This window comes from Artemia sp. Qi Xiang Cuo, chromosome 13 (genome assembly GCF_049724085.1).
Source record: "Artemia sp. Qi Xiang Cuo chromosome 13, ASM4972408v1, whole genome shotgun sequence".
In the NCBI taxonomy this organism is placed as follows: domain Eukaryota; kingdom Metazoa; phylum Arthropoda; class Branchiopoda; order Anostraca; family Artemiidae; genus Artemia; species Artemia sp. Qi Xiang Cuo.
Window position 1 is genome coordinate 30,136,579 of NC_142806.1, and position 16,046 is coordinate 30,152,624.

The following is a 16,046-nucleotide window of genomic DNA, read 5'->3' on the forward strand; positions in this document are numbered from 1 at the left end:
AAAGATTTCGAAAGACCTAAAATCCGTCATCCACTGAGTCTCCAGTCTCCAACAAAGACCAAGAATCCAGGCCCTATTAAGTTTCACCACTCTATAGCTCTGACTGGAGATTTTAAAGAGCACCAGACCAATGAGTCAGCACAAGAAACAGGACTAGTTTATTTCGGAATTTATTTCTTGCTGAGAAATCCTTTTTTTACGACTCCTAGAGTGCCATTTTCTCCACAGATTACACCCCTCCCCATAACGGTGAGCTGCAGTTAATAACTAGATGAATATAGGAAGTGGTATAAAGGGAAAAAGAATCACTGCAATGAAGAATATGAAAGTAGAAATACAAATTTATTTTGACAAAATAAATGTGACACAAGAACACTGGAACACCTTACTTACAAATTTAAAATCTGCAAAATGCAAAGAAATAAATTACAATAACTTAGGTTAAACCATACACATACACACAGACATTTCTCATACCGGTAATACCCATTTACGACTTTCAAAAAAAACTTCACGTGTGTAGGGATCGTTTGTCGTCTATTGAATCGTATAAGCCGCTCTAAAAATAAAAATACAAATTGGTTAGGTTAAAACTTGCTAGGAGCACTAAAACAGAAATTAAAAACTGATGTCTAAGGCTAAAAGCTCTTGACACACATAAAGAGAAGATCCAAAACTTCAATGCCCCTCCCCCCTAATTGAGGCCGGTGCTTATTTGAGTGCCTCTTACTACCACAAAGGATGATAAAAAAAGGTTTTAAGTTCAAGTCAGCTGATTAATAGATGAAAAAGACCTGTTCCTTAATAAATATAATGTTTTATAATTTGATACATTAGTCAAATAACAAAGCTGAGTGTTAAGGCCTTTTTTCCTCGAGATGCTGAAAGGCAGTTAAGTTTCTTGAACTAGAAATCGCTCGAGATCCGTGTCTTGTTATTTATCTATTATTCACAAATCTAGTTGATTTTTTTGAATATTTAAAGCAAGGAAAAAAATACCAAAAATAAGACAAAATATATTCATCATAAACACAAAATATTAGTGTCATAGAATTTCATAACAAGGATATAACACAAAAAGTAACTGACGGTGCGTCATAATATTCAAACTAATACGTCAGTGTTTCACTGACTGCAGTGAAACATTTGAAAATAGGGGGGGGGGGGCTTGACATGACAAGTTTTTATAAATTGAATATCAGCATTAATTTGTTTTTCTCTCAAATCCCATTTGTTTATTTCCTTGTTGGCGTTATAGCAGACACAGCATTCCCGCTGGATGCGAACAATTTTACATTTAAGCTGCATCTACTATGGATCAACTTTTTTGCGTCCCCTTTCCGTGGATAAATGTAAAATGACAGAACTTGATGAGTGAGCCCGTTTCAGAATAATTTTCTTGCTCTATTTCTTCAATTAAGTACTACTGAACTGCTTCTTAAGAACCACAATATCTAAAAAAAAAAAATCAGGTCCTACTCAAAAAGCTCTAGGATATTTTTTTAGTTTTTTTTTTTGTGTTCTTTAATCTTTATTTAGTGAGGCTACACTTCTTAAAAAAAAGTCAATTTAGGTAACCTAATCTGTCTTTTTTCGGTTTAATCGCATTTAGTGGATTTATTTACAGTTGTTTTGATTGATTCAATTTAGCCAAAATTAATCTTAATTAACAAAAAAAAACAGAAAAAGCCAGAAAAATCCAACAATACAAATTTTCCAAATCATTTGTATATTTTTCCTGGTCCGTTATCAAAATACTTATTAAAACAATCATAAGTAGATGTGATACTGTGTCGCATGTGTGTTCTATTGGTGGGCGCTCTGTCTAAACGAGTTCCATTATCGCATGCGTGTGGTTTTGGGCAAGAAATTTATTATATATATATATATATATATATATATATATATATATATATATATATATATATATATATATATATATATATATATATATATATATATATATATATATATATATATATATATATATATACATATATATATATATATATATATATATATATATATATATATATATATATATATATATATATATATATATATATATATATATATATATATATATATAATAAGTACATACTACTAAATATACGTCAGAGACGCATGACTACCCTTAAATAGGTAGAATTTATAAAGTAAATATGAAGTAACTTATACAACACCTAATTCACCAGTTTGAAATGAAAACCAAAGTTAAAATGAAAACTTACACTCAATGATGCCCTATCTTCAGTAAACTCAATAAGAGGAGGTGGCGGTTGACTAGGAGGTGGAGGCGCCCGTCTGGACTTTCCATGGCTTATCACAGAACCTGTTCTTTTTGGCCGACTAAAATGAAAAAAGATTGAATCAGATAATTGTTGTGACTTCATTAAAAATTCTCTTCAAAATCGGCACAAGCCAGAATGAGGTTTTTGAACCGTTAATATTATAAAATATAACTCATCCTACCACTAACTGGACCTAGTTCAAACGAAATTAAGCTTTCACATTTCTAGTAAAAGCATTTTATCAGAATAATCAAAAGAAATGTCTAGTCTTCGATTTGAATAATGACAATAATTACTATTCGTAATTAAAAAAAAAACTTAATCAAAAACTAGCCTTAATCAAAACAGTAGATGTACTAATAGTAATACATTATAAAAATCAAAATTCCACTTCCTAAAAAGAGTGTTTTTTGGGTTTTTGTCACTATAAGGGCCTGTGCTATACTGGCGCAAGCTATGGTTTATTAGAGATCGTTCATTATTTTATTTCTACAGTTTTTGCCTCTAGGTAAAACAATAAAGAAAAATTTATTGATGCAGACAAAAATCAGTAGCAAGGTAAAGGTAAAGAATACGGCATTGGACTTCACAATCTCCACCGTAGGTGCTGATTTCTTTTTCATGGTCCTTCAGCCATGAAGTTCAACGGGGGATTGGGGGCCAGCCACCCTATCCTTTACCACATTCTTACTGTTTACCTTCTCCAGATTTGTCCAGGTAACCAACTAGAGCTTGGTCAACTCTGGCTGAGCTTACAGAGTCACACCACTGACCCCGTTCCAAGCCAAGTTACCAGAGACACCAGGATTTGAACTCCTGTCCTAACGCGCTAAAGATTTCAAGTCTAGCACACTAACCGCTTGGCTGGGACTCAACAGCAAGGAATATGTCAATGTTGTGTGGAATGAAACCCTGACAGATTATAATCAAGCAAATATTCCAGAAGTAGAACCATCTAGGACCGCATATTTTGTTGAAAGTGCCCAACTTTGGGTGCTCCCCTTAGCTGAAAGGTGAAAGAAGCATGAGCCATTTCTGACTCATGATTATACTAGAAAAGCAATATCAGTTTTAAGTAAGTAAGTATGACAGCATTAGACCCTCAATGTCCAAACCAGCGGTGCTGATCTCCGTTTCGTGGACCTTCAGCCAGGAAGTACAATGGGGGGGGTAGCCATCCTGTGCTTTCGGACACCCTTCCTGCTTACCTTCCCCAGATTTCCTCAGGTACCCATTTAGAGCTGGGTTGACTCTGGCTGAGCTGACAGAGTCACGCCACTGACCTCCGTTCCAAACCATATAACCGGCCACGTCGGGAATCCATCCCGTGCCCCTCGGACAAAGAATTCCCAACACAGGGCGCCAGCCACTTAGCTAGGACAGCTTACCAGTTTTACCAGTTTTACATTAATATGACTTGAGTATCAAAACTGAATGGCCTTGTCAGGCATGTATGCGTTTGGGAATGGAGAGGGTCTTCCTACCATAGGCCCATTAAACTCTTTATTTTTTTTTTCTTGCATCACATAAAGAACTCCCTACTTTTTATTTAGTTTTCCCAACATTTTTGTATTTTTGTGATCTTCCCCCCCTTCCAGAACAGAAATAGAAAAAAAAATTGCAAGCCTCGTCCTAGTGAAGACGTTAAAAAGTAATGAGCTATATTTAAGAAACTAATGATATTTATTTTTAAGAGTTGGAATAAGGTTGAAGACCTTAAATAGATCTTAAGATAGGTTATTCTCCATCTCATTGTTCTTGCATGACACTTTTGGAAAGAGATAAAACCAAGCCACCACTAGTCCACGGTTAGAACGACAAAACATAATTTTTCAATCTATACATTCAAACAACTTATTTTTAAAAAGAATTATTTCCGATATCATTGATTTCCACAATCATTCGATCATCAAATCGTTGTTTATAGCATTTGTAACGCACACACCTTTGCAATCCTTAGACCAACTCCATAGAGCTTAGACACCCATTTTAAAAAATCAAGAAACTGACCAGTAAGAAGGGATAAGGGTGGTTAAGAAAATTTTTAATTTTGAGGTAGCGAACTGAAAAACCGTTTTATGAAAAAGGCAGTTAAAACAAAGTACAAACAAAATTGTAGAAATCTTTAAAATGGTTTTATTACACTTGGTGTATCTAGGTAAGTAAAAATACTCATAGATAACCCATTATCAACAAGTCACCTAGAGCTAGACACGCTCTCAATTTTCTTTCATTAGTAAATAAGAGCTATTTTAAGTGGGACAATACCAAATCGATTGGAAGATTCGCGACAGGTAAACAACATCAAACACTCAGCGTTTGGCTATTTCAAGTTAAACACATAAAAATTTGTGCAACTATGAAGAGTGAATGTTTCAAAAATATAAGGTTTTCTATCTTCTATCAGCCGGTCACAACTTATAATGTCTAAAATCACAGCCACTGTTATTTTTGGTTTGGATCCTCCTAGTCGGACCTCTTATGAAGATAGATAACTGCATTTCCCTCTGTTAATTAGCCAAATACGTTTCTATAGCCATTACAAATTGTAAATCCCTATGTTTCTATTAGAAGCTAGGCCAACCGGGGTGTAAAAATTAGATATTAGTAATTGAATTTGTTAGCATACCTTACTGGTTGGTCCATGTAAGGAGTTGAATAAATTGGAACACCAATAGTTGATACATTACTAGAACCGGGCTAAAAATAAAAATAAGCTATTAAAGTAAGAGTAATCAAAATAATTACTAGTGTGGATGACAATTAATTTGAGGGAAACCAGCACACACAAGAATAATAATTTTAGCAGGACAAGTCTTTTTTATTGCCACTGCCAGCTTACAACAAAAGATAATTCACAACAGATTTGGATATTCACAAAAGCTCTTTTTCTATTTCCAAAATTTTTAGTTTGAACTCCAAGAAATCAAATGAATACTTGTTTTTTGTTTTTACTATGAAAAGCAAAACATTTTTCTGGCATCAGTAGGACACATAAGATAATACAGATGGTGAATTAGGGGGGAGGGCGTGCATTTGCTACATCTTTTTTGACAGAGTGGAATTTTGGCGATTGACACTAATTTGGTCTTTATAATTATAAGTTGTATCGATAAAATCTTTCAGCGTCACAAAAGAAAAATTCAACTGAGTCTTGGATCTCTATGTATTCCATATTTCTATAGCTTTGAAATAATAGTTTGACAATATTTTCAGGTTCAGATAATGTTTTTATTTTGCTTATATCATCCGTTAGGTAAATTTATACTCTCTTACATCGAAACCAATATAAAATAAAGAAAACCCACATGAATACGTAAGGGCTAAAGGAGTAGGAGTAATTGAGGGCGAGAAAAAAGATAAAGAGAAGGGCTTTTCCAAGGGCTAAAGGAGTAGGAGTAATTGAGGATGAGAAAAAAGATAAAAAGAAGTCAGCAATAAAGGAAGTAAGATGATGGTAAAAAACTGATTGTCTTCAGACAATATTGTAATCTCTAATAATATAAACCCCAAAAAGATGCAAAACACCCAAAAATTAGTACAAACTTTTTTTTAGTAAAATATATAGCATTTTATCCAAATAATTTTTCTTCTTAATTATCAACGACTCGCTATTAGTTGCTGTTATCAACCTGGTTGCTTACTCAATTCTAATTAAAAGTTATCATATTTAAATGAATAAAAACAATCATTGATTAGGAATATAAATTATTCCGAAAATAAAACAAAAGTATCTAAACAATTTTTGTTAAGGGAAAAACATTAGTAGGAAAACAATCATGGTAGAAACGACTGAAATATGAAAGGAAGAAATAAAAGACCAAAGAAAGATTAGCAAAGCCGTACCCACGAGTCTCCTCGAGGGGAAAGCAAGGGGGGTTTGAGCGAGCTTTTTTATTCTCTTTTTTTTAATATCCCAAAAGAGAGATTGGTACTTTCCCGCTATAGCGCCTATGCTAAGTTCTTCATCTAAGTTGAACCTTTTTTCTAGCTAATCCTAATGAAATATCACAAAATATGATGAAAACACAATACTTTAGAAACAAATTTGGTCTATGTGTTTACACAATAGACGAGGGGAGGGGGAAGAGGGTAGAGTATAGAGGATTTGCATGCAAAATATATTAGATACAATTATTCTGTATATTATGAAGTAAGAATTGTTTTCTAAATTCACACTGTCCAAATATTTTACCCCCACCCCCCTAATGTGCAAAGACATAGTCCAAATTAAATATTTCCCATCTATTCTGTCACTTCTTTTTGTCTTGTCTCACGCTAAGCTGAAAGAATCTAACAAAGAAACCGGCTCTACAGTGCGTCAATGGATGAACAACTTAACATATACACTATAACAGAAATGTACCGACAGATATTTCATGTAGTTCAAAAGAAGATGATGAGGAGGATACAATTAGTATTTTCAGAATTTCAAATGGAACATAAGCACCAGGGAAATGCCAAGCAAAGAAAACCAAGAAACCTCCACTAACATGCTTCCTTTTGGATAGCCTCCTGTACCACATACGCACCGCACCAACTAAGCCTTCCTCCTCCGTTTTCCTTCTACTCTCTAGCTGAGGAGGTAAAGATAGGGTAGGCGCAACAGATCTTCGAAGTGTTGAGATTTGACTAAGAATTTCTTGACTATGCATTGATGATAGTTCATAATCAATAGGAGGATGTATAAAGGCAGGCTAGAAGAAGAAGAATGACAATAAGTGACAGAAATAAAGAAGCAACAAGCAGTGCGGGAAACTTTGGATTAAAGTAAAAGTTGAAAATAGACAATAGTTCAAGGCACATTCTATTTGAGGCACTTTTGCAGTTCTTTTAAATGAGTAGGATAGACAAGCTGTAATAACGTTACAGGAGATTATTTTGACAATTCAAAATGCTTATAAATATCTTGGAGGGGAGGGAAAGGGGTCAAATGCTCCTCTAGCTACGCACCTGAACGCTTTTTGTTTGCCCGTATAATTACGCAGGTGGCGAATATAGTAGATATTTTTTTTGCAAATTATACTAGATCACTAAAGTTTACTAACGCTATTCTAGGTGCAACAAGCATGCATATACAGGAGCACAAAACTAATATCTGTGCCTATTATTGATACGAGTGCCCAGCAACGGAATAATGCCTAATGCGCATCATGGCTACTGTGTGAACATTTCTTATTAGGGAAAAACCAAATTACTAACAAGACGATAAAACTGGTGCGTTTGTGCATATTTAGTGAAAAATAAATTGAAAGCTTACTATTGAAATATCTGAGTAAAAATGTCGTAATTTTTGGTAGCAAAAAGAATCTAGAACATGATAAGCTATGACGAACACACACACGCACACAAAAAAACAGAAGAAAAAAATCAACTATTTGTAGGCGTGTATAGAGCAAACGGAATGTTTCTATTCTCTATACAAAAATAAGAAGAAGAAAGTTTGCTTGGTCAAGAGATGGTTAGCTATCCGTCCGAAGGCTAAATCAACCAAATAGGATTAGAGCTTCTCAGCCATAATTGTCCGTAGATACTGCCCTGAGCCACACCTCTTAACACCTACCCCCTACCCTCCAAATGAAACGGCTAGAAGAGAAAAAAAATTAGAATCGATAAAAATGTACTTGATGCCATATTACAACTACTATTAAGATGAACTTGTCAAGTTGAACTTAAGGTTCAGTATAACTCACTAATATTATATTGAAAAAGTATTTTAAAATAAGTATATGATGATGAGAGATAAAATTAATTTAAACCAAATAAGTTTCTTGCTTGCTGTTTTCGCACAGTAATTTTTAGCTTATTCATACAAATACAACACGAGGATTCGCCATAAAACAGACTAGATCCCAATCTAGGATCTACCAGACAGAGGGCAGGATATCAATTGGGTTCGATTTTCATTGAATTTGGCTAAATACAAGAAGTTAGTCAGGCATCCGTGGAGGGGGAAGGTAAGATCGATGTTATCTACATTTTTGTGTAATATACCATTTTTTTTCCCCATATTTCAGGGGGGATCTTAATCCTGTTGCATTTAGAAAATTCTGAAAACTGTGCCTCAAGGACCGCAAATTCAGCTCACCAATAAGGAAGCTTCTTAATCATCATGTTTTGTGTTTTGTATCAAGCACCGCTTACATGTATGTTTAGCCAAGATATCTTTTATTTGTCGAGACCCATGATTCCCAACGTGGGCGTGGGCCGCATTAGAGGGGCATAACAATATTTTGGTGGTTCATGGGTAGAACGTGTATATTTTAGAGCCTTGCGTCTATAATTTAGAGCCTTAAAAAAAAGAAAAAAAATCGCGTGAATTACGTCTATTCAAATGCATTTAAAGAGCAAAAAAATACATTATAATATTGTAATGACGTTACATAGAATGAAATAAGTTTGTATTCAGAAAGTATTTTTAATTAGTATGAAAAATACCTAGAGGACGACCCAACAAAAAGATATCAAGTTAATTGCTTTTTAAGCTCACTTCAGGTGAATACACGCAAAATTTTGAAAAACAAATCACGAGGGGGCATCAGGATTTTAAAACGTTCTAGGTGGGGGATGACCCAAAATCAGTTGGAAATAACAGGTCTAGACACTGACACCTGATCAAAAAAGTTCATAAGCAAGACATAGTAGCTAGACACTTAAGCGAACGCCATTTGCATACGAACAACGCAAAGTTTTATCTAATTCGTTTTTTTCAAAATAAATTTCATTAATTGAAACGTTGGTCAATAATTTAATGGCTACTTGTTCATGTTCTTGCTACTCTCAGTTGCACTATCATTATTACAATCAAGCATACAGCCACCCCCAGCTTTCCACAAAGGAACCACAGCGCAAGGCTGCGTCAGTTTATTGCCTATAAAAAAGATCTTATCATTGCATTTCAGTGCTGCCCAAGGTAAAAGTGCTGCCCATGGGGTTTCTTAATTTTTAAGATGGGGTGTTGAAAACCTCCAGTTAAGGATTTTTAAAGATGGAAATTTTAGTTAATATGTTTTTTCGATCCACCGCCATTTTCGAGCTCTTTGAAATCCCCATAAATATATTTGGTGGATCAGGAAGGAGGAGCGTACGGAGCTGTGTTAGCCTCAGGCGGCTTGCTACTCCAATGAGCTATTAGTAGTAGCAGTAGCATTGTTTCCTCATTACTTTTTTTTCTTAAGCTTAACAAAGATAATAGATATCATTCCTGAATCAATGTCAAATGGTGATCCTTTGTTTAGGAAAATTTAGTTGAAAACACATTTTTCTTTATTTTCAGTAATTATGGAGCGGTGTTCACTCTTAGTAGGCGTGTACTATCACGCAAGCTATGATTTATCTCAAGGTTCACCACTCTTCGAGGCAAGTCTTGCACCAGGTATATACGAGGCGTAGTCTTCAGAGTTTTCAGGCAAGACTTTTTTCCACTGCACCCTAAAATATATACTCACACCAACTAATAACGATATGCTATTATTTCCACAAACTCATTGCGCCACACACCGGTGAGTCTTGTAATCAATCCTCCCATGTTTTAAACTTCCATTTCAATCACCATGTATATCCAAAATAATAATCGTGATGAAAAAATTACTAAACTTGAAGCTAACAGTTATGGAAATAAAATTCAATACTACCATATAATACGGCTGGGGAGGTATAGGCGGCGGTCTAGCAAATTGTGGGGCATATGGCAGTGCTAAAGCCATGTGACCAGGAATCTTAGCAGCATAATGTGGCATACCGAATTCTGAGTCCTGATCTCTTCGCCATTTTTTACTGAAAAAAAAAATGGAATGAAATTTTTAATTCAGCATTTGAAAAATTTTTAAAAGGAAAAGGAATTGTTTATTCTTCCTTGATTGTACAGTAAAAGTTAAGAAAAAAAAAAAAAACACCCTTTAGTTCATGCATCAGATTAGATGTCGCTACATATTGTAAAAAAAAACAACGCATTCGTCTGTAAAGCCTCACCTTCACTGTCAAATTCTTTAGCAAATACTTCGATATGTCTTAGCTTGCTCAATCTATCAACCACGGCCCAGTATCTTACACACATCATTGAGTTGTAAATAAAAATTACATAGGGTAAGTTTACGTAGACAACGATTGTGCTTTAATCTTTTTAAACTTTGTAGCTGTCTCTCTCGTCATATTTAAATTCCAATGGGATTCAATTCTCGATTAAGGTAATAATTTAAAAAGAGTAATCACGGAAGTCCTTTCCTTATATTGAAGGGGGGAGAGTCAGACAATTATTCCTAGGGTAAAGGGTCAAAAGACCAAAAACTGCAGAACTGAAAGTTAAAGCTCCAAACCTACATTTTTTAAAGTTAATGATCAAGAAAAACGGTTACTGACAAGGGACGTAAACGGGAATTTATTTTCTCAGGGTCAAGGAGATTAAAGAAAACAGAAAAATTGTCAAAAGTTTTTGAAAATATAAGATATTATAGGAAAAGTTCGAAAAACTTTGATGGAATAATGTACTTTCCATACAACTGAATACCAAGGGCTTTCTAAGCCGTTTATTGCAAAAACACAAATCTACCTCTCCCCCCAAAAATTCGAAGTCTCATTTGTAAACTACCTGTTTGGGCAAATGAGAATCTGACTGAATAGGACTAGCCGAGGGATGTCCAGCCTGTGAATCACGGGCCGCACTCCGGTCCGTGTGCGATTTTTGTGCGGGTCACTAGTCATTTTCACAACGTCCTTTAATGTTAATATTACCCATTTTTACCCGATTTGTACCCATTTTTCTTGAAATTTAATAATTTATGGGGCCCATTGAGTTATTTTAAATGGCAAAGCGGCCTATGTAATAAAAGGTTGGATATCCCTGGGGTGGCCATTGAAATAAATTAAAAAACTTCACATATAGCGCAAATTTTTTAGAATAGAGAACTGGAGCCCAAATTTGTGATCTCCAAATTTCAACTGTTTGTTTTTCTAATCAGCTTTCACATGACTATTTCTCGATTTAATCAAATCGGGAGCAAATTAAAGATGACAATCTAATAATATTAATTTTTCTACTTGGAATAGAACTCTCTCGTACATCGAATTTTGACAAGTAATAACATTCCGTTTGAGTTTCATTTGTAAAATCTATTCCACGGTTAAATGTCCCTGATCCTAAGTTCAGAGCCTTTATTGGTAAACTCAACTGATAATGTGGATACTTGTTACTTGTCATGTATAGAATTAGGAATCACTAGGTCTAATAATTATTTTCTGTATTGACGTATAATACGTTGTCTGTAACGAAATTTTAACATTAGATGATTAGTTTAGCTGTAGATATGAAATCTTTGGGTCCTGACTACAGGTTAAAAAGTACATCTACTACAAAACAGCCAGTAACTATCAGTGCACGATAGTCCTAAACTGGTAACTAATAACTGCATAGTTCTAAACTACCCATATTCATCATTTAAGGTCGGTTCTGAAATGATGACAAAACAGAACTGACAGGATTCCGTTGTGGTCGGTACATTTCTTTAAGGTTGTGGAAAGTAAGAAGCGGGAAGATCGTTACATATCGAAATTTCGTCTTCTCGTTTGCTCAATTCCTTTGATTTCTTCTTTGTGTCTTCATTGGGTTAACTTCTATACTCAAGCGCGAATGCAAATCTGATTTCACCAAAGCAGTTTTAAATCTTGGAGATTTTACTTTTGTCTCTACCTTTGTGAAAAGAATTATATGATGTATTTTCTATTACAGATGACTTTTAAGTCAACAAATACATGAAGTGGTTGAACAGTATAATTCCGATTGGGTAGTACTTCAAAGACAATATCAGCAATACTCAAGTAGGTGTTGGACTCGAGATAGGACGGCTGCTATAGTCGCTATTGCCAAGGAAACACCAAAGCAAGAGTTTGAAATTCATGCAGATGACAAACTAGACAACACCCAGAATGAGACAGAAATTGCCAGGGTGATATTTTAAGTCTTCCTCCTCCAGAAAAATGTTTTTAGGAGTTTAAATTTTTAGAGAAAATCGATAGTTTCTTAAGATAAATTGTTTTTTTTTAGAACTAAGATGCTATAAGAAAAAAGAAAGAGGGAGAAAGAGAGAGAGAAAGAGAGGGAGAGAGAGAGAGATAGTTGGAAAGAGAGAGAGAGAGTAAGAGTGAGAAAGAACAATCTGGAACGTAGAAAAGTGGAAACAAAGACTTTGCTAGTCCCTCCATGCATACAAACTAAAAACAGATGATATAGACTCCTCACAGTATTTACTATTTTAGCAGTTGATATCAGATTTTTTTTTTTCCTAGAGGGATTTTAGTCTTTACTTTCTAACACTTCTAATGATAATCTTCCTATAATACCTTTCTAACAATTTCCAAATTATAAAAATACTTCTCTTCTAAAAATGATAATAAGTACCCTGAATTTTTCACGATTAAAAGAGATATTCTGTCTGTTGATTATGCCTTTTACATTATGCTCAAAATGGATTAGAGAGACTTACCTCCACCAGCAAAGTCCAACAAGGGTTAAGATAATTATCAAAATTGCTGTTGCCGAAGCACCAGCAGCTACACCAACTACTTCCTTATCAATATCACATTGGGCTCCTCCAAAACTTCCTCTGCATCTGTGAAAAAGACATAATAATAAGAGAGTGTAAAAAAAAGGACACTGTAATAAAATTGGATGCGTTTTTATGCTTTCCATACAGTTGGTGTGAGCATAAACTAAAATATTTGATAGAATTTATAGTCTCCTTTTCAGTAATATAATATATATTATATCTTATCTCTTTAAAAGAGCAATAATTGTTTGTGTATCTATTTACGTATGTGTAAATTTTTTCCCAAACACGGGTTCTTTTTTTGGAAAATTGGCATCCATGGATTTTCTGGCCCACAAAAAAAAAAAAATCTAGATAGGTTACAAGTTTGAGAAAATTTATTGAGAGCCTTAATTTTGGGAAAAAAAAATCAGACGAGTAATGTCATATTTATATCCATCAGTATTGTGATGAGGCAATGAGGTACGAAATAAGGGTAGCAGCTGGTTCGGTATTAAATCAGGAGTTAAGCAGGGTTGTGTTCTATCCCCCTTTATATGAATCACTTTGATGGAATTTGTCTTAAGGAGCACAGGAAAGGCAATGGGGGAACACGGAATCCAATAGGCAGGAAACACTTTCCTGAACTTAAATTAAACTGATGATTTAAGCATCCTAGATGAAAGTGTGAGCAAAATGAATGAACTTTTAGGTATTTCGCGAGTTCAGGGTGCTAGAATACGTTTGAAAATTAATGTTAAGAGGACTAAGTCGCTACGGCTAGGAATAAGTGAAGATGAAAAGGTTATGTTGGGTAACGAAAAGATTGATCAGGTGAACAGCTTTACGTACCTTGGTAGCATTATTAGTAAAGACGATAGGATCAGTGAAGATGTTAAAAGTAGAATAGCCAAGGCTCAGGGTGTTCTTTCACAGTTGGAAAAAGTTTGAAGAAAAGGAAGAAAGTCTGCAAACCAAGATTAGAATATTGGAAGCTACAATGATGACAGTTGTCAAATATGGTTCTGAACCATGGGCGCTCCGAAAAGCGTAAGAAAATTTGCAAGATGTTTTTCAGAGAAATTGCATAGAGATTGTTCTGGGTACCTGGCTTACAGACCGTATTTCAAACAGTAGGCTGTATGATAAATATGGTTCAATCCCTTTTTCTAGGCCTGGAATGAGATAAAGGTTGACATGGCTTGAGCACGGCCTATAGATGGAGAATAGCAGATAATCAAATAGTGTTCTTTTTGGTCAACCGCCTAGGGCTAAACGGAAATCAGGTTGACCGCGTTTGGGGTGGGAGGATGTCATAAAGAAAGATTTAAAGGAAATCGGACTTCCTGGGAGGGTGTAAGGAGGAAGGTTTTGAATAGATTGGGATGGAGGAGGAGCGTGCGTAGCTGTGTTGGCCTCAGGCGGCTTCGTGCTGCGGTGAGTAGTTAGTAGATAGTATTGTAATGACAATTATTATAAATGATGACAATTAATTATAAATGATGATTCTTTGGAAAAAAAGAAATCTTTGTTAAACCATCTGAACTATAAAACGTGTTAAGTCCAAGAGAACGACTCGAAGAACTTAAATTCACAATGGATGGAACGGCCTGGACCACTAAATAAGACTAGACCAATACAGGCGGCTAAAGCAAAGGGCATCAAAATATTGTCTGAAACAATGGAAATTCAAAAATCGAAAAAGAAAGAAAATGTATCTTCTTCATTGAAAGGCTTTGGGACATACCGAGGTCAGCTACTTCTCCTTAGCCCCGCCTTCACACATACTTCTTGTTTGAACTCCCTTTACGGCACTAGTGCTGTATGTGCCCATTCTTAAACCGAAATTTCATATTTATATGTGCATTTATATTGTGATTCGTCTATATATGTATTGAGAATCCTTGCATGATTGTGCTTAAAATAGTGCAACTACAAAAATTGGAAGGAAGAGTGGGGTGCTAAAGGGTCCATGGCCCCACGTTTTGTGTCAATTCCACTCCTCTTTTAAAGTTTATTTTTAGCCGATCTTTTGAAAAAAAAAAAATATTGTTGAAGATACGCATAGTTTTTAATAAAATGCAGATGACGCAACAAACTTTAGTCTTTTACGGTTAGGGAAGGGGGAAAATGGCAGGAAGCCAAACTCCTGTTTGTAGTAAATTTTTTTCGTTTTAAGTTTGACTTGAAAATTCAGTTTAATTTATATTCGTCTTAAGATCGATTTATTCATCTATCATAGTACCTGCTATCTCTATGTTTTCGATAATCGTTTATTTTAATTTCTGCTCGTTTTGGACTTCATTTATTCTTTATGAGTAATTTTTTTTTTCGTTTTGAGTTTTAATTATTATAAGAATTTATTTCTGCTGGTCGTAAGTTTAATATGGCTCTTTACATTTCTCTGAATAACTGCTTTTTCCGAAAATTGTTTTAAATTAATTCATAAAATATTCTGAAATATTGGCGCAGAGTCAAGTTGTCGATTTTGTGACTTAATGATTATTTAAATTCCTGATTATACCAATTTAGTGAAATTTATCCCCGAGAAAGACATAGAAAACGGAATCTAGGCTAGTGTAGCCGCAATTCAGTAATGACTCGAGTCTCAGAAATGAAAGATAAAGTCAAAGAAAAGCTGAAATCGAATGTGATTAATTTGAAAACGCAATATAGCCTGATAAATTATTTAAAATAAATGTAAGTCTTATACTTACAAACACACTTTTCTTGCTCCTTCCATTCGACATTCACCCCGTTTATTGCAATAATCATTTGAGCAAGTTGCTGGGACACACGACCGACCAGTCATCCTTGGGTCCAAGTCCTTCTTATCAACAAAACCGATCTTGCAAGCACAGTAAAAGGATCCAATTTTGTTTCTGCAATTGGCATTATGTGGACAATCGTGTAGTCCTATTTGGCACTCATCAATATCTAAAAGAGAATTAGAGAATGTGATGGTCTAAAAGCTTTTCTGTTTTAAGAGTTTAGCGATGTTTCAGAACGATGTTAAGAGTTCAACACTGTGTCATTGTTACCGTGAATGTCCCAAATCTGGTTAATGTCGGCATTCACCGGTGAATGTCCGAAATTCCTGTTTCTCTGCTTGGATTCAATTAGCTTTGCGAGTATGCTTTTGACATGTCCCCTCGATAGATAAGTACTCCCGTGTATAGCTTGTTCTTTATTTTTGCTATTTTAAAATATAAAATTAATTAATTTTTCTTAAGTT

At 34.8% G+C, this 16,046-nt stretch overlaps 1 protein-coding gene across 4 annotated transcripts in view; it reads right to left on the reverse strand.

The window, feature by feature from the left end:
* Positions 1 to 329: 329 nt before the first annotated feature.
* The window catches only part of LOC148945174 (uncharacterized), a 149,474-nt gene continuing 133,757 nt past the window's right edge, over positions 330 to 16,046 (reverse strand). For 2 of the 4 annotated variants that reach the window (XM_089098652.1, XM_089098651.1), the window contains exons 11-17: positions 15,529 to 15,748; positions 12,770 to 12,895; positions 9,926 to 10,067; positions 6,785 to 6,988; positions 4,921 to 4,991; positions 2,232 to 2,349; positions 330 to 559 (exon numbers count right to left, since the gene is read on the reverse strand). In XM_089098652.1, coding sequence (XP_088954778.1) covers positions 512 to 559; positions 2,232 to 2,349; positions 4,921 to 4,991; positions 6,785 to 6,988; positions 9,926 to 10,067; positions 12,770 to 12,895; positions 15,529 to 15,748 — 929 coding nt within the window. In that variant the 3' untranslated portion in view covers positions 330 to 511. The remainder of the gene's footprint in view (positions 560 to 2,231; positions 2,350 to 4,920; positions 4,992 to 6,784; positions 6,989 to 9,925; positions 10,068 to 12,769; positions 12,896 to 15,528; positions 15,749 to 16,046) is intronic. The other 2 variants (XM_089098653.1, XM_089098654.1) reach the window with 2 other exon arrangements.